The 26940-nt window shown below is 40.5% G+C and overlaps 1 protein-coding gene across 2 annotated transcripts in view; it reads right to left on the bottom strand.

Moving 5' to 3' along the window:
* BIRC6 (baculoviral IAP repeat containing 6) overlaps positions 1-26940 on the bottom strand; it is a 188101-nt gene that overhangs the window by 134720 nt on the left and 26441 nt on the right. For both annotated transcript variants that reach the window (XM_054728248.1, XM_054728250.1), the window contains exons 5-12: positions 22545-22656; positions 19201-19283; positions 17228-17450; positions 16991-17151; positions 13834-13892; positions 10437-11831; positions 5830-5979; positions 59-284 (exon numbers count right to left, since the gene is read on the bottom strand). In XM_054728248.1, the coding sequence (XP_054584223.1) occupies positions 59-284; positions 5830-5979; positions 10437-11831; positions 13834-13892; positions 16991-17151; positions 17228-17450; positions 19201-19283; positions 22545-22656 (2409 nt within the window). The remainder of the gene's footprint in view (positions 1-58; positions 285-5829; positions 5980-10436; positions 11832-13833; positions 13893-16990; positions 17152-17227; positions 17451-19200; positions 19284-22544; positions 22657-26940) is intronic.

Raw genomic sequence — 26940 nt, 5'->3', positions numbered from 1 at the left:
GTCTCTAAAAAATATATTATATAGATTTCCAATTTAATACCCTGGAAGAATGTTTTACCTGTCAGTTTGTAGTTTCCAAGTTCTAGTATGCTGAGCAGCATCTCCATGGTGTTGCTGATGCAAATGTTGAGGATGCCTCCTTTGCTGCTGTTCTTGTTGAACTTCTACCCAGCATGGAGGAACAGTAGCTGAAAACCGTGGAGTCAAAGTCTCAAAGCGGGTTAGCTCCACTAAAGATGTCAAGATGTCAAGGGTGAATGGCTGGTCCACCAATAAATCAACTCCTTAATAATAGTGAATGAAGAATGTGAAGTAGGTTTTATTAAAAAATTAGTTTTAATTAACGTTATTATCTACTCAAATTGCAACATTTACTAAATATCCTGAAAGTTAATAACGTTGGTTCAGATAGATACCTAAATGCAACTAAAGTAACTAGCACTGACTACATAACAAGCATAAGAAAAATATTTCTTAAATATTTTAAATTATAGGAAGGGTACTCATTACTGGAGAAACCCAAAGTCAACCTGTTAGAAAAGTCCTCATTAACCTTACCTCACCCTAAATTAGAAAGAGCAACAAAAGTAATGGTGCTAAAATGCAAGTCTAATTTACATCAGATAAATATCAAATTTTAGATTTTCTTATTCATGAAAAAAATTGCTAACATGTAACATCTGCCCTTTAAATAGTATTTTTTCCACTTCGATGGTAGTTGAGAATCTCATATATACATATCATCATTATAAGAGTAACAATCGGCTTCAGACAGATTAGTTTTTTTAATAAATATATGTGTTCTATTTGTGAAATGTCTAACATTAGAGAAAGATAAAAGGCTGTTATTCTTGTTCCAATTAACAAAAGCTTAAAGGAAGACTAAAATACAAAATATAGAATATGTTCACAAAGAAAATGTAAATCAAGTCCCATAAAATTGTTAAGTGTACTTTAAACCACATTTTTTCTGAAAGCTTAGCACTTTATAAATCTAACTGAAACTGTATTAAATTGTTGGTAAATATTAACAGCATGTCAATGTCTTTTCTTTACATTATAGTCATGCACTGCTTAACAACGGGATACATTCTAAGAAAACACATAAGAATTTTACAGCTCCTTTATAATTGAGCAATTACATCATTGTGCAAACATCATAGGGTGCACTTATGCAAACATGGATGGTATAGCCTACTACATACCTATGCTATATAGTATGGCGTACTTCTGGACTACACTTAGGCTATGTGGTATGTATAGCATATTACTGTACAAAACAAGAGTAAATCAAGCATAAGAGAAAATAATGCAATCAGGAAACATGGCAAACATGAGATGTGTGAGACCACTGCTAGTGTTACATAGCAAACTGTTTTTGTAAGTAGAAAGATTACACTCTAAAGTAATAATTAAAAGTAGAGGATAGCTGGGCCAGTGTTGCTCAATGGTTGAGCTTTGACCCATAAACCAGAAGGTCATGGTTTGATTCTGGTGAGGGCACAAGTCCAGGGTTGCTGCTCGATCCCCAGTAAGGGGCATGCAAGAGACAGCAATCAATGATTCTCTCTCATCATTGATGTTTCTATCTCTCCCTCTCTCTGAAATCAATAAAAACATTTTAAAAATTTTTTTAAAAAGAATTATGTACTGTATATGACTACAAAGTGCTACACTCTATATGACTGGCAGCACAGTTGATTTGTTTATACCAGCATCATCACGAACACCTGAGTAATGCACTGTAACAGTAATGTTACCACAGCTAAGAAATCACTATGCAATAGGAATTTTACACCTCCTTTATAATCATACTAGTGGCCTGGTGCACGAAATTTGTGCACTGGGGGGGGGGGGGGACAGTATCCCTTAGCCTGGCCTGCACCCTCTCTAATCTGGGACCCCTCATGGGATGTCTGACTGCCGGTTTAGGCCCAATCCCACAGGCCTAAACCAGCAGTCGGACATCCCTCTCGCAATCTGGGACCACTGGCTCCTAACCGCTCACCTGCCTGCCTGCCTGATCGCCCCTAACCACTCTGCCTGCCAGCCTGCTCGCCCCCAACTGCCCCCCCTGCTGGCCTGCTCACCCCCACCTGCCCTCCCTGCTGGCCTGCTCACCACCAACTGCCCTCCCACTGGCCTGATCACCCCCAACTGCCCCCCTGCCGGCCTGATCGCCCCCAACTGCCCCCCCTGCTGGCCTGCTCACCCCTACCTGCCCTCCCCGCTGGCCTGCTCACAACCAACTGCCCTCCCACTGGCCTGATCACCCCCAACTGCCCCCCTGCCGGCCTGATCGCCCCCAACTGACCCCCACTGATGGCCTGCTCTCCTCCAACTCCCCCCACCCCGCCGGCCTGTTCACCCCCAATGGCCCCCCCTCAACGGCCTGATCACCCACAACTGCCCTCCCCTCTTGGCCCCTAACTGCCTCTACCTTGGCCCTGCCACCATGGCTTTGTCCAGAAGAACGTCCGGAAAGTGTCCTGGAAGGTCTCCCAGTCTAATTAGCATGTTACCCTTTTATTAGTATAGATTGAAGCCTGGTGCACGGGTGGGGGCTGGTTGGTTTGCCCTGAAGGGTGTCCCGGATCAGGGTGGGAGTTCCCTTGGGGAGCAGGGCAGCCTGGGCAAGGGGCTTGTGGTGGTTTGCAGGCTGGCCACACCCCCATGGGATGAGGGTTCCCACTGGGGTGCCTGGCCAGCCTGGGTGAGGGGTTGATGGCTGTTTGCAGGCTGGCCACGCCCCCCAGTGGGGACCCTCACCCCAATGATGGTGTGGCCAGCCTGGGTGAGGGGCTGAGGGCCATTTGCAGGCCCCTCCCTCGGCAGCCGGCCGTGCGACCCAAGCCTCCTGCACTCAGGCCAGCTCCGTGGCCGCCCCCCACAAGCCCCTCCTTCTGCGGCCGGCCAGGGCGGGCGGGAAGCTTGGTTTTCTCTGTTGCCAGGGGTGACCCAAGCCTCCTGCCTGCTCTGGCTGGCTCCGTGGCCGCCGCCATCTTTGTCTCACTGATTTGCATACTTACTCCTGATTGGCTGGTGGGTGTCACAAAGTGCTGGTCAATTTACATATTTCTCTTTTATTAGTGTTGACTAGAGGCCCAGTGCACGAATTTGTGCACCAGTGGGGTCCCTCGGCCTGGCCTGCAGGATTGGGCCGAAACCAGCTCTCCGACATCCCCCGAGGGGTCCTGGATTGAAGAAACCCCAACGGTGCATGATCGGGGCCGGGGAGGGAAGTGGGAGGTTGGCCTGCTGGGGAGGGACCATGGGAGGGATCCAGGGCCTGTCCAACCCATCTTGCTCAGTCCCGATCGGCTCGACCCCAGCAGCAAGCTAACCTACCGGTCAGAGCATCTGTCCCCGAGTGGTCAGTGCACGTCATAGTGAGCGGTTGAGCAGCCTTAGAATATCATTAGCATACTAGAGGCCCAGTGCATGATTGAATCATGCACGTGTAGGGTCCCCTACACGCTTTCGCTTTGATCACGGGGGAGCTGGGTGCCTGTCCGCTGGTGCACCAGGCGCCGGAGGCTTCTGAAAGGCCTGCTGCCTGAGTGGACAGGCACCCAGCTCTCACGCTTTTGCTTTTGACCGCGGGGAGCTGGGTGCCTGTCCGCTCAGGCACTCAGCTCCCCCGCTTTTGATGGTCCACCGTCAGCTCGCTCCCCAGAGGCCCCTTCTGTGCCGCAGCACAGCCATGGTGCAGACGCTGAGCTTGTGCCGCTGCTGGCAATGCAGCTCAGCGTCCCGCCGGCCCAATCAGCTACCCCGGCCACCCCGATTCCCGCCCCCCTGCACCTCCTGGCCAATCGTGGGCATAGTGAAGGTACGGTCAATTTGCATATTTGTCTATTATTAGGTAAGATTATGCTTTGATTGAACGGCCGATAGGTCGACCAGATACTTAGCATATTAGGCTTTTATTATATAGGATATCTAAAGTTTCACAATGGGGCAATTGGGGTCTGAATATGCTTATTGTAGAGTTAAAAGTATTTTTTTGACTTTTCAGCTCCTATAGTAATCCTATCTAATAATAGACAAATATGCAAATTGACCATACCTCCAACACGCCCACAAGCCACGCCCACCATCCAATCAGAGCGAGTATGCAAATTAACCCAAACCAAGATGGCTACAGCCACAGAGAGCAAGGTTTCCTAGGTAACAGAGGAAGTCAAGCTTTCCGCCTGCCCTTGCCAGGCCTAAGCCTCCACTCAAGCTACAAAGTTTCAATTATAGAAGGTAAACAAATTCAAACAAATGGCGGCAGAATGGAGCTTGAGAGAGCAGGCCAGGGTTGCCGCCAGCAACAGGGGAAGCAAAGCTTTCCGCACACCCTGGCCGGGACCACCCGCTTAAGGCAACAAAGTTTCAATTATAACCCCAACACAAATGGCTGCCGGCCTTGGAGGGGGCCCCAGGCTTGGCTCCGCTCCAGGCTACAAAGTTTCAATTGTAGAAGGAAAAGAAATTCGATACCAAGGCCTCTGCTTGGGTTGCCAGGGGGCGTGGCCAGCCTGCAAACCACCACAGGCTCCTCGCTCAGGCCGCCCCACACCCCAAGGGAACCCCCACCTGATCCGGGACGCCCTTCAGGGCAAACCAGCTAGCCCCCACCCCTGTACCAGGCCTCTATCCTATCTAATAAAAGAGTAATATACAGATTGATCATCACTGCAACACACAATATAGCTGCCCCCATGTGGTCAAAGATCCTGCCCCCATGTGGACACAAGATGGCCACCACAAGAAGGCCAGCAGGAGAGGGCAGTTGGGAGGCACCCGGCCTGCAAGGGAGGGCAGTTGAGAGGGACCAAGCCTGCAAGGGAGGGCAGTTGGAGGCGATCAACCCTGCAGGAGAGGGCAATTAGGGGTGACCAGGCCAGCAGAGGAGGGAAGTTGGGGGCAAACAGGCTGGCAGCAGAGTGGTTAGGGGGTGATCAAGCTGGCAGGCAGAAACGGTTAGGGGCAATCAGGAAGGCAAGCAGGCAAGCAGTTGGGAGCCAGCAGTCCTGGATTGTGAGAGGGATGTCCGACTGCCCGTTTAGACCCGATCCCATCGGGGTCCCATATTGGAGAGGGTACAGGCTGGGCTGAGGGACAACCCCCCTCCGTGCACGAATTTCGTGCACTGGGCCTCTAGTATTAGTAATATAGGCCATTCCACTGACTTTACACTTACTTAATAAATCTTCTCTTTTTCATGTTTTTTTTTTTTCTTCCCTTGCTAAACCAAAAGCTCCTTAATGGCCAATGTAATGTTTTTTCCTTAGATAACTGAACCAATATTGGTCAACCTACCCGAAGTTAAGAATCACTTATTTTAATGTTTGTAACATTTTCCAACTATTGGAAAAATAATAACTAATACAAAAAAACAAGCCTAGTAAAAGAATGCCAATACAGAAATGCCCTCAGCAAAGTAAGCAAGAGTTGACTATAAAAATTGAAATATTGTGTAGGAATATAATAGACTCAGCCCTAACCAGTTTGGCTCAGTGGATAGAGCATCGGCCTGCAGACCAAAGGGGTCTCTGGTTCAATTCTGATATCCTGATTATAGGCTCCTCCCTGGCCCAGGCCCTGGTCTGTGCATGCAGGAGGCAACCAATCGATGTGTTTCTCTCACATCGAGTTTCTCTGTCTTTCCCTCTCTCTTTTACTCTCCCTTAACAATCAATGAGAAAATATCCTCAGGTGAGGATTAACAACAAAATAAAAAAATAGACTCAGAAAACTCTGAGCATCACAGGAATCTGCATTTTTTAAAATCATTTAAAAATTTAATACCATTAAAAAAAACAACACTTAATACCATACCTGAAATGCCAGGACTTGAAGGATTCGATAAAGGTTTAGAACCTTCTGAAGATGGTTCTATTCCTTTAGAAAGAGATCCATCCACTAATATATCAGCTTCATCAATATCATCACAGGTTCCTCCAATTTGAAGAAAATGAAGCTCACCACCTATAGTGTAGTAATATTTCATCAACATACATACATAGATGGGTACACCTACAAGTGCACTTTACTTAGTTAAGAAAATTTATTTTACTATCGCTTGATAGTCAGATAAAGAAGGGTAACAGCCCGGCCTGTGTGGCTCAGTGGTTGAGCATTGAACTATGAGAAGGTCACAGTTCAATTCAACAAAGTGATATATTTCCAAGAACTTAGAAGTTAAACTGCCAAGTAATTGCCAACTGAAAGTTAAACTAGGAAAATGTCAAATACACAAACATGTTTAAAAATAATAATTATTCAACTAGTATTTACTTGCTATGTGTAAGGTACTATTTTAAATGCTTAAATTAATTCATTTAGTCTTCACAAAAACCTTAAGATAGGGACAATTATTGTAGCCACTTAACAGATAAGGAAACTAATACACTAGCTATTTTGGGATCAAGGGACAATCTCAATCCCAGCAGTAACAAACCTGGCCAGTGTGGCTCAGTTAGTTAGAACATTGTCCCATGCACCAAAGGGCCAAGCGGTTCGATTCCCAGTCAGGGCACATACCCAGGATATGGGTTTGATCCCCGAATCAGGGCTCGTATGGGAGGTGACCGATTAATGTTTTTCTCTCTCTTTCTCTCCCCCCCCCCCCCATTAAAATCAGTGAAGGGGGTGGTGGAAGAAGTAAAAAAGTCTTAATTTCACAATGAAATTGAATCCCTATTTTTTATATCTCTATCACAGAAAAACACTGAAAACAAACTTAGCAAAATTTTAAGACAAAAATGAATGAATAAAACCATATTCTAGCAAGAGTATTTGGAGATTCGCTTCCCGAATTAGGAGGACAATAAAGTCTCTTCCTGAAAAGCAACTTTATATAAACCTGGACAAAATTGTCATTCGACCAGGGTGGGGCAAGTTGTGAAAAACAGTTGATTCACTTCTATTGCCAGAGGAAGCTCATGGATTTGGAGAGCTGTCAATTTCAAGTAACTCAGTGGCAACTAAAATGAGGCTCATCAACTCTGCTACCTGCAGTCAGGATCCTGGGGCAAGCAAAACACTGGAAATAATCAGGAATTTTAACTTTAAAGACGTGATAGAAGTATAGGGGGCTTGGTAAACTCTATAAATCCTACATTGATTAGAGGTTGTACGCATGTGTAGCAAAGACCATAGTGGGCCTAAGCCATAAACACATTCCCAAACAAGCCCCCAATGCCTATGCAGGGAAGAACTGAGAGGGCTCAACAGAAAACAAAAATAAAGAAAATAAAAGTCAGGGCACACATGAACACAGCCTTTGTGGTTAATGTATTTGGTATTTGGGCACAACCACTTATCAAAATCTTTAGCTGAATAGGAAGCTATGTGGACACAGAGTTAACAATAAAACAGAAACAAGGCTTAAAGTTAAAACAAACAAAAAAGGAGTCATCAGCAGCTACACACTGAAAAAGAAGCATACTTCACAGATTTGGTCCAAGTGGGTTATCAAACAAAGAACAACAACCATCAAGAGGGATGGATGAGGGAGGTAGGTGGTGGAGTGGGGATCAGAATCCAGAGTTTCTCCAATGTCATTTAAAATGTCCAATATTAAATTAAATTAAAAACTATAAAACATGCAAAGGAAGAGCAATCCATGCTTAAGAAAAACAAAATCAATGAGAAATGTCTGAGTACCCAAAATTAGATTTGGCGAACAAAAACTTCAAGTAAGTAATTGTAAATATTACCATAAAATAAGAAACCAGATAAGGAGAATTAAGGGAACAAATGGAAAAAATGACTCAACAAATTAAGAATCTCAACAACAAAAAAGAAATATTCTAAAAGAACAAAGGGAAATTCTGGAGTTGAAAGGTAAAATAACTAAAATTAAAAGTTCACTTGAGAGGCTCAAAGTACATTTGCAGTGGCAGTAGAAGAAATCAGTGAAATAAAAATGGACCAGTAGAAATCAAAGAAGCTCAATAAAAGAAAGAAAAAAAATTTTAAATGAAAAAAGCATCTCATTGACCTATAGGACAGATCAAATGTAAGTGCACACATGTAATGGGAATTTCAAAAAAAGAGAAGAGAAAGACATAGAAAAAAATTTTTATAAAATAATGGGCAAAAACTTTCAATATTTGATGAAAAACAATATACAAATACAATCAGTTCAATTAAACTCAAGTAGGCTGACTACAAAAAGATCCACAGATATACATACATTACAGTCAAAGTCAATGAGAAAATCTTCGAAGCAGCAAGTTAAAAATATCTCATCAGACATGGAAATTAACAGCTGACATCAGAAACAATGGAGGCCAGAGCCAATAGAATGACATGTACAGAAAGTCAACAACTAATTCTACATATATAACACTATTCTTCAAAAAGATGAAATAGACACTTCCAGACATTTCCAGATAAACAAAGACTGAGAGAATTTTTTGCTAGCAAACCTGCCTATTAATAAGTACTAAAGGAAAGTCCTTCAAGATAAAAGAAGACAATACCAAATTCACATACACAAAAAAAATAGAAATAACAATTAGGTGATCAAAATATTTTTTCTGATTTGTTAACTTTTTTACAAGACGAAGATTTTATAAAATAACACTTTTTGGTTGGATTTATAACATCTAAATATTATACTTAAGACAACAGTAGCACAAAGGTAGCATAAAAAAAAAAGATTACAAAAAAATTTCCATATTTTACTAGAATTAAGTCAGCATTATTCTGAAGTAGATTGTGGCAACTTAAACCACTAAGACCGAAACTCCAGAAATAAAAACGATGCACCTCATCTTCTGATGGGAGTTACTTCCCAATAAACCCATTCTAAATTGGAAATATTAAAATTGCATTTAATACAAGTAACCTACTGAACATAGGTTAGTCTCGCTGGTTTCTACTGAATGCATATCACTTTTGCACCATTTTAAAGTCAAAACATCCTAAGTCAAACCATCTCAAGTTGGGGATCATCTTATATATTTTCAAAAATATCAAGGCACTAGTGATGTCATGCCAAATGGCAAATTAAATTATTTTCATTTTTTTAAATCTTTCAGATTAAGATTCCAAAAGTCACCAAATGAGTCTTCTGATTTGGGTACATTATGACAGTGTAACTAGTTAATCACTCTGATGACAGACTGCCAGGTCTGAATGCTGACTCGGTCACTGATTAGCTTTCTATAGGCAAGTTACTTAACCTCTCTTTCCCTCAGTTTCCTTATCTATAAATTGAGACAACAGCACATACCTCATAAGTTGGTGTGATGACTAAACAAATTAATAGAGGTAAAGATCTAACAACAATGAACTAGCCATAGATTATCAATAAATTCATATTACCCTTCATATTGCTTAGTATTTTAATGTGTTTTCTGAACTTTATTAACTAAGCAAAGTTTTATTAGTCTAAAATTATTATGCCTTGCCATTTGTCAAGTTAACCCTGGTTAGGTTTTTATGTTATTTGAAGATGTTTGTCCCTTTGTTATTTCACTTGAAGTATTTCAAAGAAGGCAACCTGAACCACTATATTCACCATTATTTTTTTTAATGTCATCTCTTGTTTTATTTTTTTATTTAATTTCTTTATTGTTGAAAGTAACCATTACTCTTTTTAACTAAAGTCTTGATATATTTTTAAAGAGAGGAAAAACAGGCTAATTCTTACCAAAACTACACGAGATATATCACTCTTCTCAAACCTAATTCCTCTGCCCAAGTAGTAGCTATAGTTACCTAGGCTTCAGTATCTCCTAGCCCTAAATTCCTACTAAACTATCAACAGGACTATTCATGTTGTCTGATATCGTCAGTAATCCTTTTCAAAAATAGCTTTTTCTTTCTGACTTAAAATACATATTAAGTAAAAAAAAAAAAAAATGCATATTATATGATAATTTATACAGAGCCTCAGATGTCACAAAACTGATTTCACTAAAAACCAGAGGAAGGAATAAATCAAACAAAAAAACTGGCAAAAATACTAATTATTTGCTAAATATCTTTATTTCGGGGGAAATGCGGATCAATACCTATGCAAGAAACTTTACATATATGATTTTATTTAATTCTAACAAGCCTGGAAATAGGCCTTCTTATCCTAGTTTATGAATAAAGAAACAAAGGTTTACTGAGTTTAAAGTAACTTGCCCAAGGCCACAAATTTAAGCAAATACAGAGTCAGGACTCACAGAAAGAAGAGCAGGTTATTTTCTTGAGGTTAAAGCAGAAAAGATACTTTCTGAGATATTAACTTATTTACAGTTAGAATCCTTACTTAGGGCAATAGAAAAAAGTTTTAAAAACGGTTTAAAAAGTTGAAAGGTTTACCACTTCATTATAAAAGAATAAATGTCTCTTTACATGGATCTAAAATTCACACATCAACAAATGCCATATACAATAACTTTATAAGTTTTGTAGAGAGACCCAACAAACCGACCACTTACCTTTGGTGCATGCACACAGCCTGTCTGTGCCGGAGCAGTAAATGACAGAAACAAACGTGTCCTGTTCCTCAGTGCCCTCCTTTTTGGGAGGTTCCACTTTTGCCAAAATTTCAAAGTTTGAAAGATCTAATATTTTTACATATCCTCCCTGAGTGGTTATTACCAGGTGTCCAAGAGTAGAAATATCAGACTTTTTTTCTCTCTCAATGCCATTCTTTGAGGTTAATTGCATTTCCTCAATAGGTTCCTCACAGTCATCCTCTCGATTATCCAATATATCTGGTGGAAGCAAAATGAGCGAGGTAATTGCATCCTGGGGATCTTTGATATGTTGGATTTTTATTGGCTCCTCTTCTAAAGTCACTATCCGAGTGGCATAATTCATTTTATAAAGTATCAAATATCCACCACTAACATTCCTCTGCTCAGGCTGAATTATCAAAGGGGTCTGTACATCTGCTGGTGATTCATGTTGGATTACACTAATATTTGCACCATTCACTACAGCAAGGTTGGATTCCAGCTCACCTTTCCGTCTACTACACAGTGCAGAGTTTAATTTATTTAAATTATTCAAGGCCTCTACTTGATTTATTGCACTCAAGGATTCAACAGGGCATGTCCGCAGTCCTATCAACAAATGAATTCCATCTGCACAAGGAGTTATAGAGTCTATACAAAGATTCTCCTCCTCTGCAAACTTTGGCAGTCTCAAGCACTGAACCAAAGTCCCAGGCTTGGGAAACACAGAGTTCCACTTCTCAGAATCTGGAGAGGTGAGGTTGGCCGCTGCATCTGCAAATTGCTGAATGTAAGTCACAGGAGGATCCTGCAACAACATCTGTTCCTGACTATCCAGTTCCATTTCAATAATCTGTGGAACTGTAAAACCATCATCATGTAAGCTTTTACTCATTATACTGTTCATCTGTGAAAAGATTTTTCCTGCTTTCTCATCAGATTCCTTGATGCTATAAAGAAGCAAAATCGGTAAAGTCCTCCTTACCAAAGGAGAATTTAATTCTGAATTAGTGCAGGATTCATTGTCAGTTGACCCTTGTTCTGATATACTTTCACCCTGAGTTCTGCTTAAACCATCCAGTGACCTGTGAGAATTACTACTAATGGGTGAGGTAGCAGGAGATTTGTATGTTAATAAACCTCCAGCCAATAAACATGGAAAGGGAATGTTGTGTTGTTCCTGGTGCTTTTCCTTTGTCTTTTCACTCTTAGAGTTTGTTAAGCAAGGATTTGCCCCAAGTTCTTCAAGATCCTTAACAGTATCTTCAAGCACATTTGCAACAATTTCCCACTGAAGTTTTTCTGGCTGCTGGAGAATGCTGAGTGCTGTTATGTCAAGGCTCACTTCCATGGCTTCCTTCTGTGATATATGCCCTGTGAAAAGAAACAATATTCATTAGCAATGGCCTTCTGAATGTAAATCAAAATCTCATTTTCATTTTTACTCATCTAGTCAATGCATTATCTATATAAAGCCTAAGCAACCGAACAACAGAACCAGTCGACCAGTCACTATGATGTGCACTGACCACCAGGGGGCAGACGCTCAACGCAGGAGCTTCCCCTGATGGTCAGTGCGCTCCCACAGCAGGAGCGCTGCTCAGCTGACTGATGGGCACCAGATGCAGAGCTCACAGCTGGCCACTGCAGTCCAGAGACAGCAGTGGAGCAGCAGCGAGCCTACTGAGTGGCAGCGGCAGCAGGCTTAGCGGGGGCAGGATGAGCAGGAGTGGCAGGCAAGAGCAGCAGGCGGCGTTGGGGTCTGCCTGTTTCAGCCCGATCCCCGCAGGCCACGCCAAGGGACCCTCTAATATCAATATAATTAGCTTAGAAGATACATATTTTACTACAAATAAATGAGCTACTTACAAATCTCAAAAGTAAGCAATACTAAAGTTTTCGAGCTAGAAGAATTTTTTTCTATTACCAATGCTACCTTTAAATACTACATGAAGACAACATTCCCAACCCTACTGAGGTATCACAGAGTCAAGAATATATGGTAATTTTTTAGATATAGGGATGTCAAGTAAACAGAACTATAGTTTCTACAGGAGGAGCGAAAGATCAACCAGGCATAGGTGAAAAAGATAAAGGTTAGAAAAGGTATAAGGACACAGACCAAAGGTAACCATTAAAATTACAAAAATACCTACTGACATCCTTAGACCCAGAGAAAAGAGTAAAGCCATAGCATACAAAGAAAATGTTATAGGTAGAATTTAAAAGTTTAAGAGTAGAAAAAGAAAAATTTAGTTCAAACACTTCAGTGTACAAAGGAAAAACTGAGGGCCAGAGAGTTAAAGTGACTTGACAAGACCTAAGAACTATTTTGTAGAAGAGATCAAGCTCTATCCTAGACTCCAGGTGACCAATGACCAGTTTATTATTGATCAAATTCAGAATACGCAACAGTAGCCCTTTTCTGTTTTTGCAAAAGGACAACAAAGATGGGAACAATTATTATCAGCAGAAGACTAAACATTTTTAATGGAATTTTTATTATTCGGGAGCTAATTATACATTTGTACATCACTCATGGCATTTTCCTACATTTTTGTTGATTTTTTTTTTCATTTCTAAGAACTACCTCAAAATACAACTAAGGGTTAACTCAAAACCAGACCAGTATTGTTTGGTGTCTTTAAAAAGGATTTCATAACAAACTGAATTTTAAAAAGCACTTGCTATTCTAAACTAACTTTAACTTTTAACAACTATACCATATAAAACCATGTCTCTTATATAGAGATTTAACAAGTTATACATTCCTTAATTCATGAGACTTGCTATCAGAGAAGAGCCACAATATAATAACAGTCCCTTTTTAAACACACTGGCTACTTCCAGGGACTATGCTTCACATATTTTTATCTTAATCCCAAAAATGCTAATTAACAGATGTTAGCATCACTATTTTATATATTAGAAAATGCTATCAGACTATAGTTAAATGACAAGATTTTCATTCTGACACAGTAAAACTATTTTGAAATGCACTTGCCCATACTATAACTACATTAAATATGAAAAATACTGTTTTAGTATTTCAAAAGATAATGAATAAGGCATTGAAGCCTTAATGTTGAAACCTTAATGTCTATGATTTTATACCTAAAAATGTATTTCCTATTCACCTTTTACCTTAATTTAAATGTTACTTTTATTTAAAAAGAGAAAACATTAAGCAAATAAATTGAACGCATTCTTAAGAGCTCAATGTCAACTCCCTGACATCTATAACAAAAATTTGATAAAGCTGTCCCTTTATTCATTTGGCTCAAATACGTACCATTTAAAGTTAAGTAGGAAACACTATGTACTACTAATTGAAGATCTCTGCTAGAAACGGATCATCTAACATTCTTTTACATACCTGTCACAGAATCTGATCTGGAATGCTCTTCACTATCTGAATCCTCCAGTAAATCATCACTTAAAAGACAAAGAAAAATATAATTTGAATTATAAAAAAAATGTATACGTGTGAGACAGAAAAAAAGTACAATGTTACAACAACCACTGCTTTACATTTGGAATATAAGCATCATTAAAACTAACTTAAATTACTTGTAAGTAGTCTGAGACCATAACTTATTAAACAATGCTGATAAACTATGGACTCGATCCCCAGTGCAGGGTATGCAGGAGGCAGCTAATCAATGATCATCTCTCATCATTGATGTTTCTATCTCTCTCCCTCTTCCTTCCTCTCTGAAGTCAATAAAAAAATTTTTTAAAGGGGTCTTCTTCAGGAAAAAAAATAGATCAAAAGTATGAATAAAATAGCAATAGATACTATCAATAATAACTTTGATTGCAAATAGATTAAATGTTCCAACCAAAAGACATAGGATGGTTGAATGGATAACAAAACAAGACCCTACACATGCTATCTATAAGAAACTCACTTTAGATCAAAAGACACACAGACTGAAAGTGAAGGGATAGAAAAGGATATTTCATAAAAAGGAAACAACAAAAAGCTGGGGTAGTAATACTTATACCACACAAAATAGATTTTAAAACAAAGACATAAAAAAGGACCCAGCAATTCCACTTCTAGGTATTTATCCAAAAATCCCAGAATACGAAATAGAAAAGCCATATGCATCCATACATTCACTGCAATATTATTTACAACTAGAGGCCCAGAAAATTCATGCACTGGAGTGGGGGGGTTCCTCAGCCTGGCCTGCCCCCTCTCACAGTCCAGGAGCCCTCAGGGGCGGGAGGTGACCAGGCGATCAGGGGAAGGCAATGCCCCATCACACCTCTGCTGCTGCCACTGCCGGCAACGCAAGCCTTGGCCGGCCCTGGTTACCTGAGCCTCGGGCGGCCAGGCAGCCGCCATCAAAGGCTTGCCTGTGCCTTGGGCCAGCCCTGGGCAGCGGCCATCTGAGGCTTTCCTGGGTGGCTGGGGGGCTGAGGGTACAGGGGACTCCAGAGGCAGGCGCGTGGCAGGGGCAGGGCTGAGCGGACTGTGCGCCACCATCTTTGAGGGCGTGGCAGTCAATTAGCATATTCCCTCCTTATTGGCTGTGGGTGCCACCATCTTTGAGGGCAGGGCAGTCAATTAGCATATTCCCTCCTAAATGGCTGTGGGCACCACCATCTTTGAGGGCAGGGCAGTCAATTAGCATATTCCCTCTTTATTAGATAGACTAGAGGCCCAGTGCATGATTTAATCATGCACATGTAGGCTGTCTGTCCGCTGGTGGGGACCCGGTGTGGCCAGCAGCTCCTAAGTCCCTGGGCCCCTAGGGCGAGGCGGGGCGGGGGTGTGGTCCTCCTGCAGCCGGAGCCCAGGCAGGGGTCTTGCCTTCGCCTCCCGCCCAGGAAGGCTGGGGCCGCCGCCGCCTCCTCTGCCTTCGTGGAAACCCGCGTCCTCTGCGGACACCGGGACACCACCACGTGCTCCTGCGGCCCAACTGCCGCCAGACTCCTCCCCCGGGAGCCGCGCCGCCCGCCCACCCGCGCTGCCTCCAAACCTCCAAACGCCCAGCTCGCTGCCCCAGAGGCCCGTCTGTGCTGCAGCCCAGCCATGGCGCAGACGCTGAGCTCGCGCCGCTGCTGGCAACGCGAGCTCAGCGTCCTGCCGGCCCAATCACCACCCCAGCCACCCCGAGTCCTGCCCCCTGTGTCTCCCGCTGGCCCAATTGTGGGCATAGCGGAGTGATGGTAATTTACATACTACCTTTTTATTATGTAGGATAGGATAGCCAAGATATGGAAGCAATACAAGTGTCTATCAATAGATTAAAGGATAAAGTGGTGCATATATACAATTTGACTCAGCCATTAAAAAAAAAATCTTGCCATCTACAAGATCAAGAGGGTATTTTGCTGAATCAAGTAAGTCAGACAGAGAAAAGGCAAATACTATATGATTTCACTTATATGTAAAATCTAAAAAGAAAAAACAAAAAAATAAACAAGCAGAACAGAAACAGACTCATAGATGCAGAGAACATTTTTACAATTGCTAAATTGGAAGGTAGCAGGGGAAATGAAAAGGTGAAGGGATAAGTACAAATCAGTACTTACAGAATAGTTCTGGGAATGTAAAGTACAGCATAGAATATAGTCAATAATATTGTAATAATTATGTAAGTTGTTAGATGGGTACTAAACTTATGACTTTGTAAGTCATATACTAGTATATGTCTAATCACTGGTTTTTGCATCTGCAAGTAATGTAATATTGTACATCAACTGTAATTAAAAAAACAAAAGATATTTAAAATTAAAAAATAAAATTGAAGAAGAAAAAGGGGGAGGGGAGATGTTAAAACTTAAGACAAGTTGAAGTCGTTTGTGAAACCCTTCATTCTGCCTGCTTGAGAATACTGCAGGTGTTGCTCTGTAATCCAAGCCCACTTCAGAGTTACAATTGCAATTTCTTGGAAACAAATGAGTGAAATGGGATTGTCCTTTTACTTTCCTTCCCCACATAGATCAAATAAACCTATAGAAATCAGGAAATCTGCCAGAAAAGCTCAATGAAAGAGAATCCAGCACAGAATTTTTAACAAAATATTTCTATAGCAATAATTTTGTCTCAAATCTTTGCTGGCTACTAATAAATTGGTTTAAATAATTAGGTCATCCTCTCCAACCACAGTTATGTCATTATTCATGAAGATGTCTAAAATTTAAAGTGCTAATTTTAAAAAAGGGAAAACTAAAATAATTTAACCATTTGGTTCTACTGCATTATGAAAAGATTTAGTAGAAGAGGAAATTACAATCCTAATCGAAAGTGTGTTTTTTTCATTATTTACACTATTTTCCGATGCAGCAATTATGTCCAATTAATGGCATAGGTTAATGTACAAAATAAAGTATATTTTACAGACTATGGCATTTCTAAAAGAATTATACAGCTATTTCAGATTTTAAACCAAACATTTATTATCTAATTTGTTAACATAATAATTTTTCTGCCTCTTTAATTAGAATTAAAAGAATATACAATTTAGGAGAAGAAAATACTTAATGTCTATAAATACCAATAAAACAAATTCACATACCTATCTCCTTCCAATTTTGGTATATCTGAGCAACTAGAGGAGTCTTCTAGCCACGCCAAAGTTGGTCTCCTTGATTCAACTGTTGAGCTTGGTTCTCCTGACAGAATAAGCTGTTGTACAATAGCTGGATCATATGCATTAATTTCAAACTTTAAGTGCACCTAAACAATGAAAAGGCTAAGTTTACAACTGCTTTTTTATCAATTACTAATCTGTTACTTCAAAATTAAAATATACCTTCATAAGTTTGGAAACATCCCATATGCAGATCTTTCCTCGTTTCGTTGCAGCAGCTAGAAAATGGGGGCAGCTTCCCGAACCAAAGCAAGATATTCTGTCAGTTCCATCCGTACAAGGAAACTGTGCAGGACTTGTTGCGAGAGTGACTGACAATGGCACATTCTGTGTGTGCTCACCTTTCACAAAGGGGCAGTTCGGGGAATGTCTCTCATGCTCAGACCTTTACATATATTAAGAAAGGAAAAAGTTTAATGAATAACAAAGCAGTTAAATTTGCACATTAAAACAGAACATCAGGATCATCTTTTCTTTTTGCAAAAACAGGTATTCCTTATTAAAAAGACTCAAATACCAAGTCATTCAACATCATCTAACATATCCAACCAGAACTTCATAATAGCAGTTATTATACGCTTTAACTCAATACAAATACAGTCTCAGATGAAACTCAGAAATGCTACAGTATAATTTACGCTCTATCGGCATACTGATTAAATTGCTTAACGTCCTGGTATTTCCTCATAATGGTTTCCTACATCTTTAAATGAGTAACTACTTTTTTAGACTTAAAATTCTCCATATATGCAGAGTACAGTGACAACAGTTAATACTGCATTGTATATTTAAAATGTGTAAAGCCCTAGGCAGATTGGCTGAGAGGATAAAAGATGGGCCTGCTGGCTGGAGGGTCCCAAGTTCAATTCTGATTCCAGTCAAAGGCACATGCCCAAGTTGGGGGCTTGATCTCCAGTAGGGGACGTGCAGGAGGCAGCCCATCAATGATTCTCTCGTCAGTGATGTTTCTATCACCCTCTCTCTTTCTCTCTAAAGTCAATAAAAATATATTCGAAAAGAAATAAATATTTACAAAGAATAACCCTGTGATGAAAAGCAAGAACCTATAATCATGACTCAGTTGGTTCGGCATCATCCCATGCACCAAAAGGTTCAATTCTGGGTCAGGGCACATACCCAGGTTTCAGGTTGAAAAACAGTCAGCATGATTACAGGAAGCAACCAATCAATATTTTTCTCATATCTCTCTCTCTCTCCCCCCCCCCCCCTTCCTCTCTCTACAGAATCAATAAAAAAATATATCCTTGGGTGAAGATTAAAAATATAAATTAATATAAAATTTATTAACATAAATCGTAAGACCCTCATCTGTGGATTCCCCACTGACAGCCTGCCCTCACAACAGATCACTATTAAACAGCTGAAGTTAATCATGCTCTTTTCATTTATTTTATCATAGTCTCCTGGTTTTCAGAGTCTGATTCTATTCTTTGGCACTTTCAAGTACAGATTTTAGGAAGTGAAAGATCTTAGCAATACTGTATGCCAAGTGATGTGATAGAGCACAGACAGTGCTACCTTATCCTCTTGGGACAAGGGAAAAAATACTGATGGCAGAAAGACATGATTATTATTATATCTAGATCAGAAGAGCAAAATTTAGAAACACATATACTGTGGAGAGCAGCTACAGCGCTCAGACAGGTTCAAGCCTTGGACTGACTTGTGGCAAAGCCACATACAAGTCCCAGCGAAGAGGGCAAAGCCCTCCCAGCACAATTATAGCCAAAAAGCTATGATTGTAAGCTTAACCCTGCAGTCCTAGGTAGTAGCTAAGGGATGTGGGCTGCTGGGGGTGCACTAAACGAAGTTGATACGAGTTCAGAGAATGACAACAACAGGAAAGAAGCAGATTTGAAAATCCCAAGAACACTGTAAACATCTTGCCCTTGTTTTGCTTTGTGTGATCTGACTATAAAATAAAGCTTTGGCTTACAGACTGTGTCACTGTTTCCTCATCTAAGCACAGTGATCCACCTGGTTCCAACTGTATTCTCTTGTCTGTTTTCTTTAATCATTCACCGCCCCTCCTCAGGTTCACCCCTGGCCGTGCTAGACGCAGTTCAATATGTAGGATTAATTTAGCTATTATGTCCAGAAAAATCAAGACTCACCAAGGTTCATCAGTAGGTTCCCAACAAACAAGGCATACACTACAAGTAAAACACATGGCTCTATCATCTCCAGATGAGGCAGGCTGCAAATTTATAAAGAAGACAGACAAGGTTAATCAACATTAAAATAACTTTTTAATAAAAACTTCTAAGGAAGTTTATAAATTTAGGTAAAATTCTTTATTGAAAAAAAGAGAATTAGTCTTCACTATTAGGTTCAAGCAATATACTGAATCCCTAAATGTTTATAAACTTGCTGCTTTATTTGAAAAATTGTGTTTCATCAGAAAATGGCCACTAAATCAAACATAGAAGCACACAGATGACCTCAGATTTATTACTGATTAGAAGCTCGATGCATGAAATCCGTGCAAGAGTAAGCCTTCCTTCCCCCAGCTGCCAGAACCAGCTTCCCTCTGGCTACCAGCAGGCACCGGGACCTGGGCTTCCCTCGCAGCCCCAGCTTCATCTAAAAGAACATATTACACTTTTATTATGTAAAAAAAAAAAAAAAAAAATTAGCCGAAACCGGTTTAGCTCAGTGGATAGAGCATCGGCCTGTGGACTGAAAGGTCCCAGGTTTGATTCCAGTCAAGGGCATGTACCTTGGTTGCGGGCACATCCCCAGTAGGGGGTGTGCAGGAGGCAGCTGATCGATGTTTCTCTCTCATCGATGTTTCTAACTCTCTATCCCTCTCTCTTCCTCTCTGTAAAAAATCAATAAAATATATATATTTTTAAAAAAATTAAAGGCCCAATGCACACAATTAATGCATGGGGCGGGTGTGTCCCTCAGCCCAGGGTCCCTAAGCCCAGGTATGCTCTCACAATCTGGGACCCCCCACTAACCACCCGCCTGCTCGCTCCTTACCACTTGGCTGACCACTCAGATCACCACTCTTTATCACCCGCCCGCTTGCTCCTTACCACTTGGCTCGCCGCTCTTTAGCACTGCCACAGAGGCAGGAGAGGCTCCCACCACCACCACTGCACTTGCCAGCCATAAGCCCGGCTTCTGGCTGAGCGGCACTCCCACTGTGGGAGCGCACTGACCACCAGGGGGCAGCTCCTCCATTGCACGTCTGCCCCCTGGTGGTCATACCGAACGGTTGTTCTGGTAATTCCACCGTAATGGTTGCTGGGCTTTTATGTATATGGATTATACTACTGGTTATATTACTAAAGTATTTGAAATATAGTTAAGAATAGAAAGAAAACAACTAATAGGTTTATTATTATAAACTGAATCCCATACAACCATACAAGGTCAAGTAAAATCGAAATGTAAACTAGTGAACCAAGTGTAATATTCTTCAAGACACATGGGACTACATCCTACATATAAATAACAAAACCTGAACTGAAAGATACCTCTAAAAATCAATGTTATTGTTTTTATCACTTATTCTAATTAGCACTTACTGTGTCTACAAGATTAAAAATAATCAACCCTTAATACAGACAGAAGATTCTAGAAAACTTATGATTTTACCTCTTGGCAAAGAAGTAATACAATGAATAATTCAATAGAAAAAAATATCAAAGTTACCCCTTCTCAGAGACTATTTTAGAAAACACCAAATCTTATTTAATAAAAGCCTAATATACTAAGTGTCCAGTCATCCAATCAAAGCATAATATGCTAATAATATGCCAAGGCGGCTCAACCACTCGCTATGATGTGCACTGACCACCAGGGGGCAGACAGTTAAGAAGTTGAACAGTCACTATGACATGTACTGACCACCAGAGGACAGATGCTCAAACCGGTAGGTTTGCTTGCTGCTGGGGTCCAGCCTATCGGGACTGAGCAAGATAGGCCAGACACGCCCTGGAGCCCTCCTGCAGTCCCTCCCTGGCTGGTCAATCTCCTATGTCCTTTCCCAGCCCTGATCGTGCACCGGTGGGGTCGCTCGGCCTGGCCTGCGCCCTCTCACAATCCAGGACAACTTGTGGGATGTCAGAGAGCCAGTTTCAGTCCGATGGCAGAACAACTGGTCGCTATGACGCACACTGACCACCAGAGGGCAGACACTCAATGCAAGAGCTGACCCCTAGTGGACAGTGCACTCCCACAGGGGGAGCACCATTCAGCCAGAAGCTGGGATCACAGCTGGTGAGCACAGAGGCAGGAGCGAGAGCCTCTCCCGCCTCCACAGCAGTGCTAAGGATGTCCGACTGACGGCTTAGGCCTACTCCCCAGTCAGACATCCCCCTAGGGCTCCCAGACTGCGAGAGGGTGCAGGCCGGGCCGATGGACCACCCCAAGGGACCACCCCCTTCCAAGTGCACAAATTTTGTGCACCAGGCCTCTAGTAAGAAGATAAAAAGTTAGGAAAAATGGTCCATATTTAATCCTTAATTTAAGAAAATAATTCAAGTGATTCTAATATTAGCCGGTCTCCAAATGATTCAAACTAAAAATCTGAAAAAGTTTAAATAAAATATTCAAATATATATGACATTCTGAATTTTAGTTAACATATTCAGAAACACTTCAAGAGAACTAAGGAATAATCACTCTACAAATTCTTCACGTATTTCAAAGTTTGGTGAAATTCTAAAATTAAATAAGCAAGTTTAATGAAAAACTTATATGCAAATGTTATCTTAGATTCTTTAGCAGGGGTAAAACAATGGCAAGCCAGTCTACCCTGTACTCAGTATAAGTAGTATATTTTTTCCTATCTAAATCCATTTTTTCTTACCTTCCCTCTACTTTATTCAGTGAAGCTCTCCATAGTGTCCCATTCTCATGTCTTTTTGTCACACTAATCCTTACAATGTACACATGCCTCTTTTCCTGTATAAAACTATAACTATTTTCCTTGACTAATTATTCCTCTTTCTGTGCAATGTCTTAATCAATTTTTCAATACTTTATGTATTCAGGTTGCATTTTATTATACATAATGTTGCTACTCCAGTTAGTTATCTAGTATATGGGTAATTTTTATCCTAAATAAAATTAGAATTTCAGTAATAATGTGTTGCTTTTAAGGAATTACCCTAAGTAATTTCTCTCTGTTATGCATGCAGAAGTCAAAAAGTGAAAATAAATACACATCAAAAGAGAACAGTTTTTAAAAAGCATATCTGAAGAATATTGCCTACTTTTAATAAAAAACAGTTATATAGGATTAATTCAATTGTTAGTTACTTTTAACACATTTTTTTTCTTTTCGTGCACAATACATGACATAGTAGCCAGTCAATATTATGATCAAAGGTATAAGAAGAAAAAAACTCACATAAAGGCATACACATAAGCACACAGGGTACACAAAGTAAGATTTTGAAAAAGTTTTTTAAAACAAAAAACTGAGGTTTTTTATATTTTTTACCTGATGATAGAATCCAGCTTGAGCCATGGGATCTGGTTGTGCCCATCTATAGCCTACATGAGGCCATGATGTAAATGTCTCCCGTCTGTTAGCTTCACTATACATTAATGATCTAAAAGTAAACATACTTTATGTAATCGAAGTTAAGCATCAAATGATAGTGACACTCCTATTTCACACTAATAAAAAAACTTTACTAGATTATCAACAAAAACTTGTAATAACCACTTTAAATTTGTATTTTTAACTAAAAATAATCACTTTAAGGGATTTCTCTTAAATATGGTAGGAAAAAATAAGCCTGATTAATAGCCACAAATTATAAACAATTCCAGGGATAGATTTAATTAACCAATGTTACATGATTACCAAGCCAAGAACACAAAATCTGAAAATGTAGAGGCAGAGAGTCATATGCCTTCATCATTTGCCAAGTTTTGTATAAGTGGGTAAAATTATAACCAAAGAAACAGTGGTTTTATCTCATCCATATTGGGAAATTATTTTCTAATTTAATATTTTTTAAGTAGAGGGCAATTTTTTGTTCTTTCAGAGAAATCCTTTTCCGGGAAAGTTGTACTCTCCATGGAATTATAAAAAAGGGAAATCTTCATATGTTTTCATATTTAAATATGTGAGCTCATTGAGTGTGAACCTGTAACACACAGAGCATTAAAGTATTTCTTTAAAGGATTATATCAAAATTAGAAAAAGTCTAAATAGCTTCAAGTAAGAAAGAACTGGTAAGCAAAGCTTACTCTTCCTAACATTAATGAGTAACTGATAATGGGGGGGGGGGGGGTAAGGGGGGATAAGAGAGAGAAAGTGGTAAAGGTCATCACAATGAGATCAGAAAAATAATGTTTCCTTAAATTAGTACACAATCTACTATAATATTGCTACTGATTTTAGTTTTAACTCACAGTTGTGTTCTGGTGCTGGAGGCTAAGTCCAGCAAGTCACAATAGATGCGAGAAGTACTCAAAAGGTTGAATGGACATATTCAGCAGGGCTGAAAATCTGCATGTTATTACCTGCTGCTGGAACAGCTGAAGGCAATTACCCCAACCTGATGGTCCTTTACTGTTTACCAAACCTTAACTTTGATGTATATCTGCTTTGCTAAAGGGCAAAATGTGTGAATAAAAAGCCCTGGGTCCTGAATTTGGAGAGCCTACTTCACTAGAAAGTGGAGCCTCCCCTGGCTCCCCCATGACTCCCAAATTTATATTTCATGTCTAGTCTCAATCCATTTACACATAGCCCTTCTCCATGATCCTGAACCATAGCTGCAAAAAAGACTGCAGCATTCTGGTTTGAAAAGAAAACACATCATTGGGTTAGAAAAGCCTTATCCTTTACAGACTATATGTCTTCAAGACGTGTGTCAGTCTTGGAAAGCTGTCTCCTTAGTTATACTACCAAACAGAACAGCAATAACATCTACCGGAACCTAATTCAAACCTCCAACAGATCTAAGTTCATCAAGGTCCTAATAAGGTCCCTAGATTCACTTGTAATGAAACAAACACAGACTAAATCACAATTAATATTTTGAGACATTAACACCTCCAGAAACACTGAATATCCTATTTAATCAATGCATCTCCTAAAATAAAATAATTTACCACAGTTTATACTGCTTTCTTTAGAAACCCTGATATTGTTTGCAATGAAAATAGCTGTGAGTAGCTGTTTTCTAATCTCTTCAAGATAGGTATAGCACTCAGACAAAAATATTTATCCTAAGTACACCTTTCCCCCCGCTCCAGACATTCCAAAGAATATTTTAAGGACAGCCACAGCACATATCACCTATAGTTATCACATTAAAAATGACAGTTTCGCCCTAATCAGTTTGACTCAGTGGACAGAGCGTAGGCCTATGGACTGAAAAAGGGTCCCAGGTTCGATTCTAGTCAAGGGAACATGCCCAGGTTGCAAGCTGATCCCCAGTGGGAGTGTGCAGGAGGCAGCCATTCAATGATTCTCTCTCATCATTGATGTTATTATCTCTCACCCTCTCCCTTTCTCTCTGAAGTAAAATATATTTGAAATACATTTCTACATTTTGCCCAAAAGGCAGAGATAACAATTATTACTATCCTATATAATAAAAGTGTAATATGCTAGGTGTCTGACTGATGAGTCGACTGTTTGATCAGCTGTTGGACCAGTCGCTTTGACTTGCGCTGACCACCAGTGGGCAAACGCTCCAACCGGTAGGTTAGCTTGCTGCTGGGGTCCAGCCAATTGGGACTGGGCGAGAGGGCCAGACACACCCTGAAGCCTTCACGAGGTCCCCCAAATCTGAACTGGGCAAGAGACCCCACCTGTGCACGAATTGGTGCACCAGGCCTCTAGTGGAATATAAAAATTCTTTGCAAATTTTAATACAACCAATAGAAGTTATCTAATCTAATAATAGACAAATATGCAAATTGACCGCACCTTCGCTACACCTAAGCCATGCCCACCAGCCAAGCCACGCCCACCAACCAATCAGGACGAGTATGCAAATTACCCCAACAAAGATGGCGGCCAATTTGCATATCAAGACAGCGTCCAAAGAAGCCAAGAGCTGCAGAAGGGAGTAAAGCTTCAAAGAAGCAAGCAAGCCGGGGGGTGGGAGGGGGGAGGAGGAGAAGGGCGGAGCGGAGGCGGGGCGGGGGCCGAAGGGAAACGCGGGCGGGTTGGAGGAGAAGGCGGGGCGGGGGACAAGGGCGGGGCGGAGGCGGGGCCGGGGGTGAAGCGAAACGCGGGTGGGCTGGAGGAGAAGGTGAGGCGGGTGACAAGGGCGGGGCGGAGGCGGGGCCGGGGGCGAAGTGAAACGCGGGTGGGCTGGAGGAGAAGGTGAGGCGGGGGACAAGGGAGGAACGGAGGCGGGGTAGACTGCAGCAGGAAATCCTATTGCAGGATTTTTCCTGCAATGGGAAAGCTAGTTTATAGAATAAAATCACTTTTAAAAAGCAACTGATCACCGAAACCGGTTTGGCTCAGTGGATAGAGCATCAGCCTGTGGACTAAAGGGTCCCAGGTTCGATTCCAGTCAAGGGCATGTACCTTGGTTGCGGGCACCTCCCCAATGGGGGGTGTGCAGGAGGCAGCTGATCGATGTTTCTCTCTCATTGATGTTTCTAACTCTCTATCCCTCTCCCTTCCTCTCTGTAAAAAATCAATAAAATGTATTTTTTTTAAAAAGCAACTGATTAAGCAAAATCTCAGTTTACTGAGATAAACTAGTAAGTACTGCAAACTAATATAAGAGCAATACTTACAATAATAAAAGTTAAAAGTTAATTCATTCAGTAGTGCCTTTGCTAACATTAGTATGTACTATTTCTAAATGTACTTCAAAAAAGAGCATAAAAAGTTAACAATTCACATCCAAGAAAATGAAAACATAAAATGTTGCATGTGAAGGCAAATGTGAACCTAAATCAAAAGTTAAATTCAGTATTTCAGTATAGCATTTTCATATTTTAGTGCTTTTAATGAGAATCTGATGTTACTTCAAATAACAAATTATTTATGTTTTTAAATGAATGCATTACTAAGCTTTTCAATTAGTTTGACACATAGCGGAACCGCAATAAATCTTTATTAAAGAAAATAATGGTTGAGGTATGACTTTTATAATACTCTATTTTTTTTTTAATTGGCTTCAGAGAGTAAGGGGAAGAGAGATAGAAACATCAATGATGAAGAGCAAATCATTGATTGGCTGCCTGCCCCACGCTGGGGATAGATACATCCTGCAACCAAGGCATGTCCCCTGACCAGGAATCGAACCATGACACCCTGGTCATAGGTCAACACTCAACCACTGAGCCACACTGCCCAGACTATAATATTCTTTAAATCGAGGGCAGGCAGCATAAAAATCAAAACTGTCCTAATTAAATTTTTAAAAATAGTTTTCATTATTTTCAATAAAAAATAATATATAGCTCTTATAGTCAGATTCCGGCATGGTTTTTTATCAAAATTTATTTCAAAGGCCCTGGCCAGGTAGTTGAGTTGGTTAGAACGTTGTCCCAAAACTCCAAGGTTTCGGGTTCCATCCCCAGTCCGGGAACATACAAGAACCAACTGATGAATGCATAAATAAGTGGAACACCAATTCGATGTTTCTCTCTCTTTCTCTCTCTCTCTCTTTCTCTCTCTCTCTCTCCCCCCCACCCTTCCTCTCTCTCTCTCTCTCTCTCTAAAATCAATTTTTAAAAATTTATCTCAAAGGTCACAAAATTTTAACAAGAAAAATAATTCTTATATAGTAAATAATTATATTTTTAAGTTTCAAAATATAGTTTTCCAAGCCCTTTAAATACCTTCCAGGTACCAAAACAAGTAACAATTCAAGTAGTAGTTTACTTCACTTCAGTTTTTTTGTTTG

This window comes from Eptesicus fuscus, chromosome 16, assembly GCF_027574615.1.
Source record: "Eptesicus fuscus isolate TK198812 chromosome 16, DD_ASM_mEF_20220401, whole genome shotgun sequence".
Lineage (NCBI taxonomy): Eukaryota > Metazoa > Chordata > Mammalia > Chiroptera > Vespertilionidae > Eptesicus > Eptesicus fuscus.
Note: the sequence above shows the minus strand (reverse complement) of the source record. Positions and strands in the feature narration are given on the sequence as shown.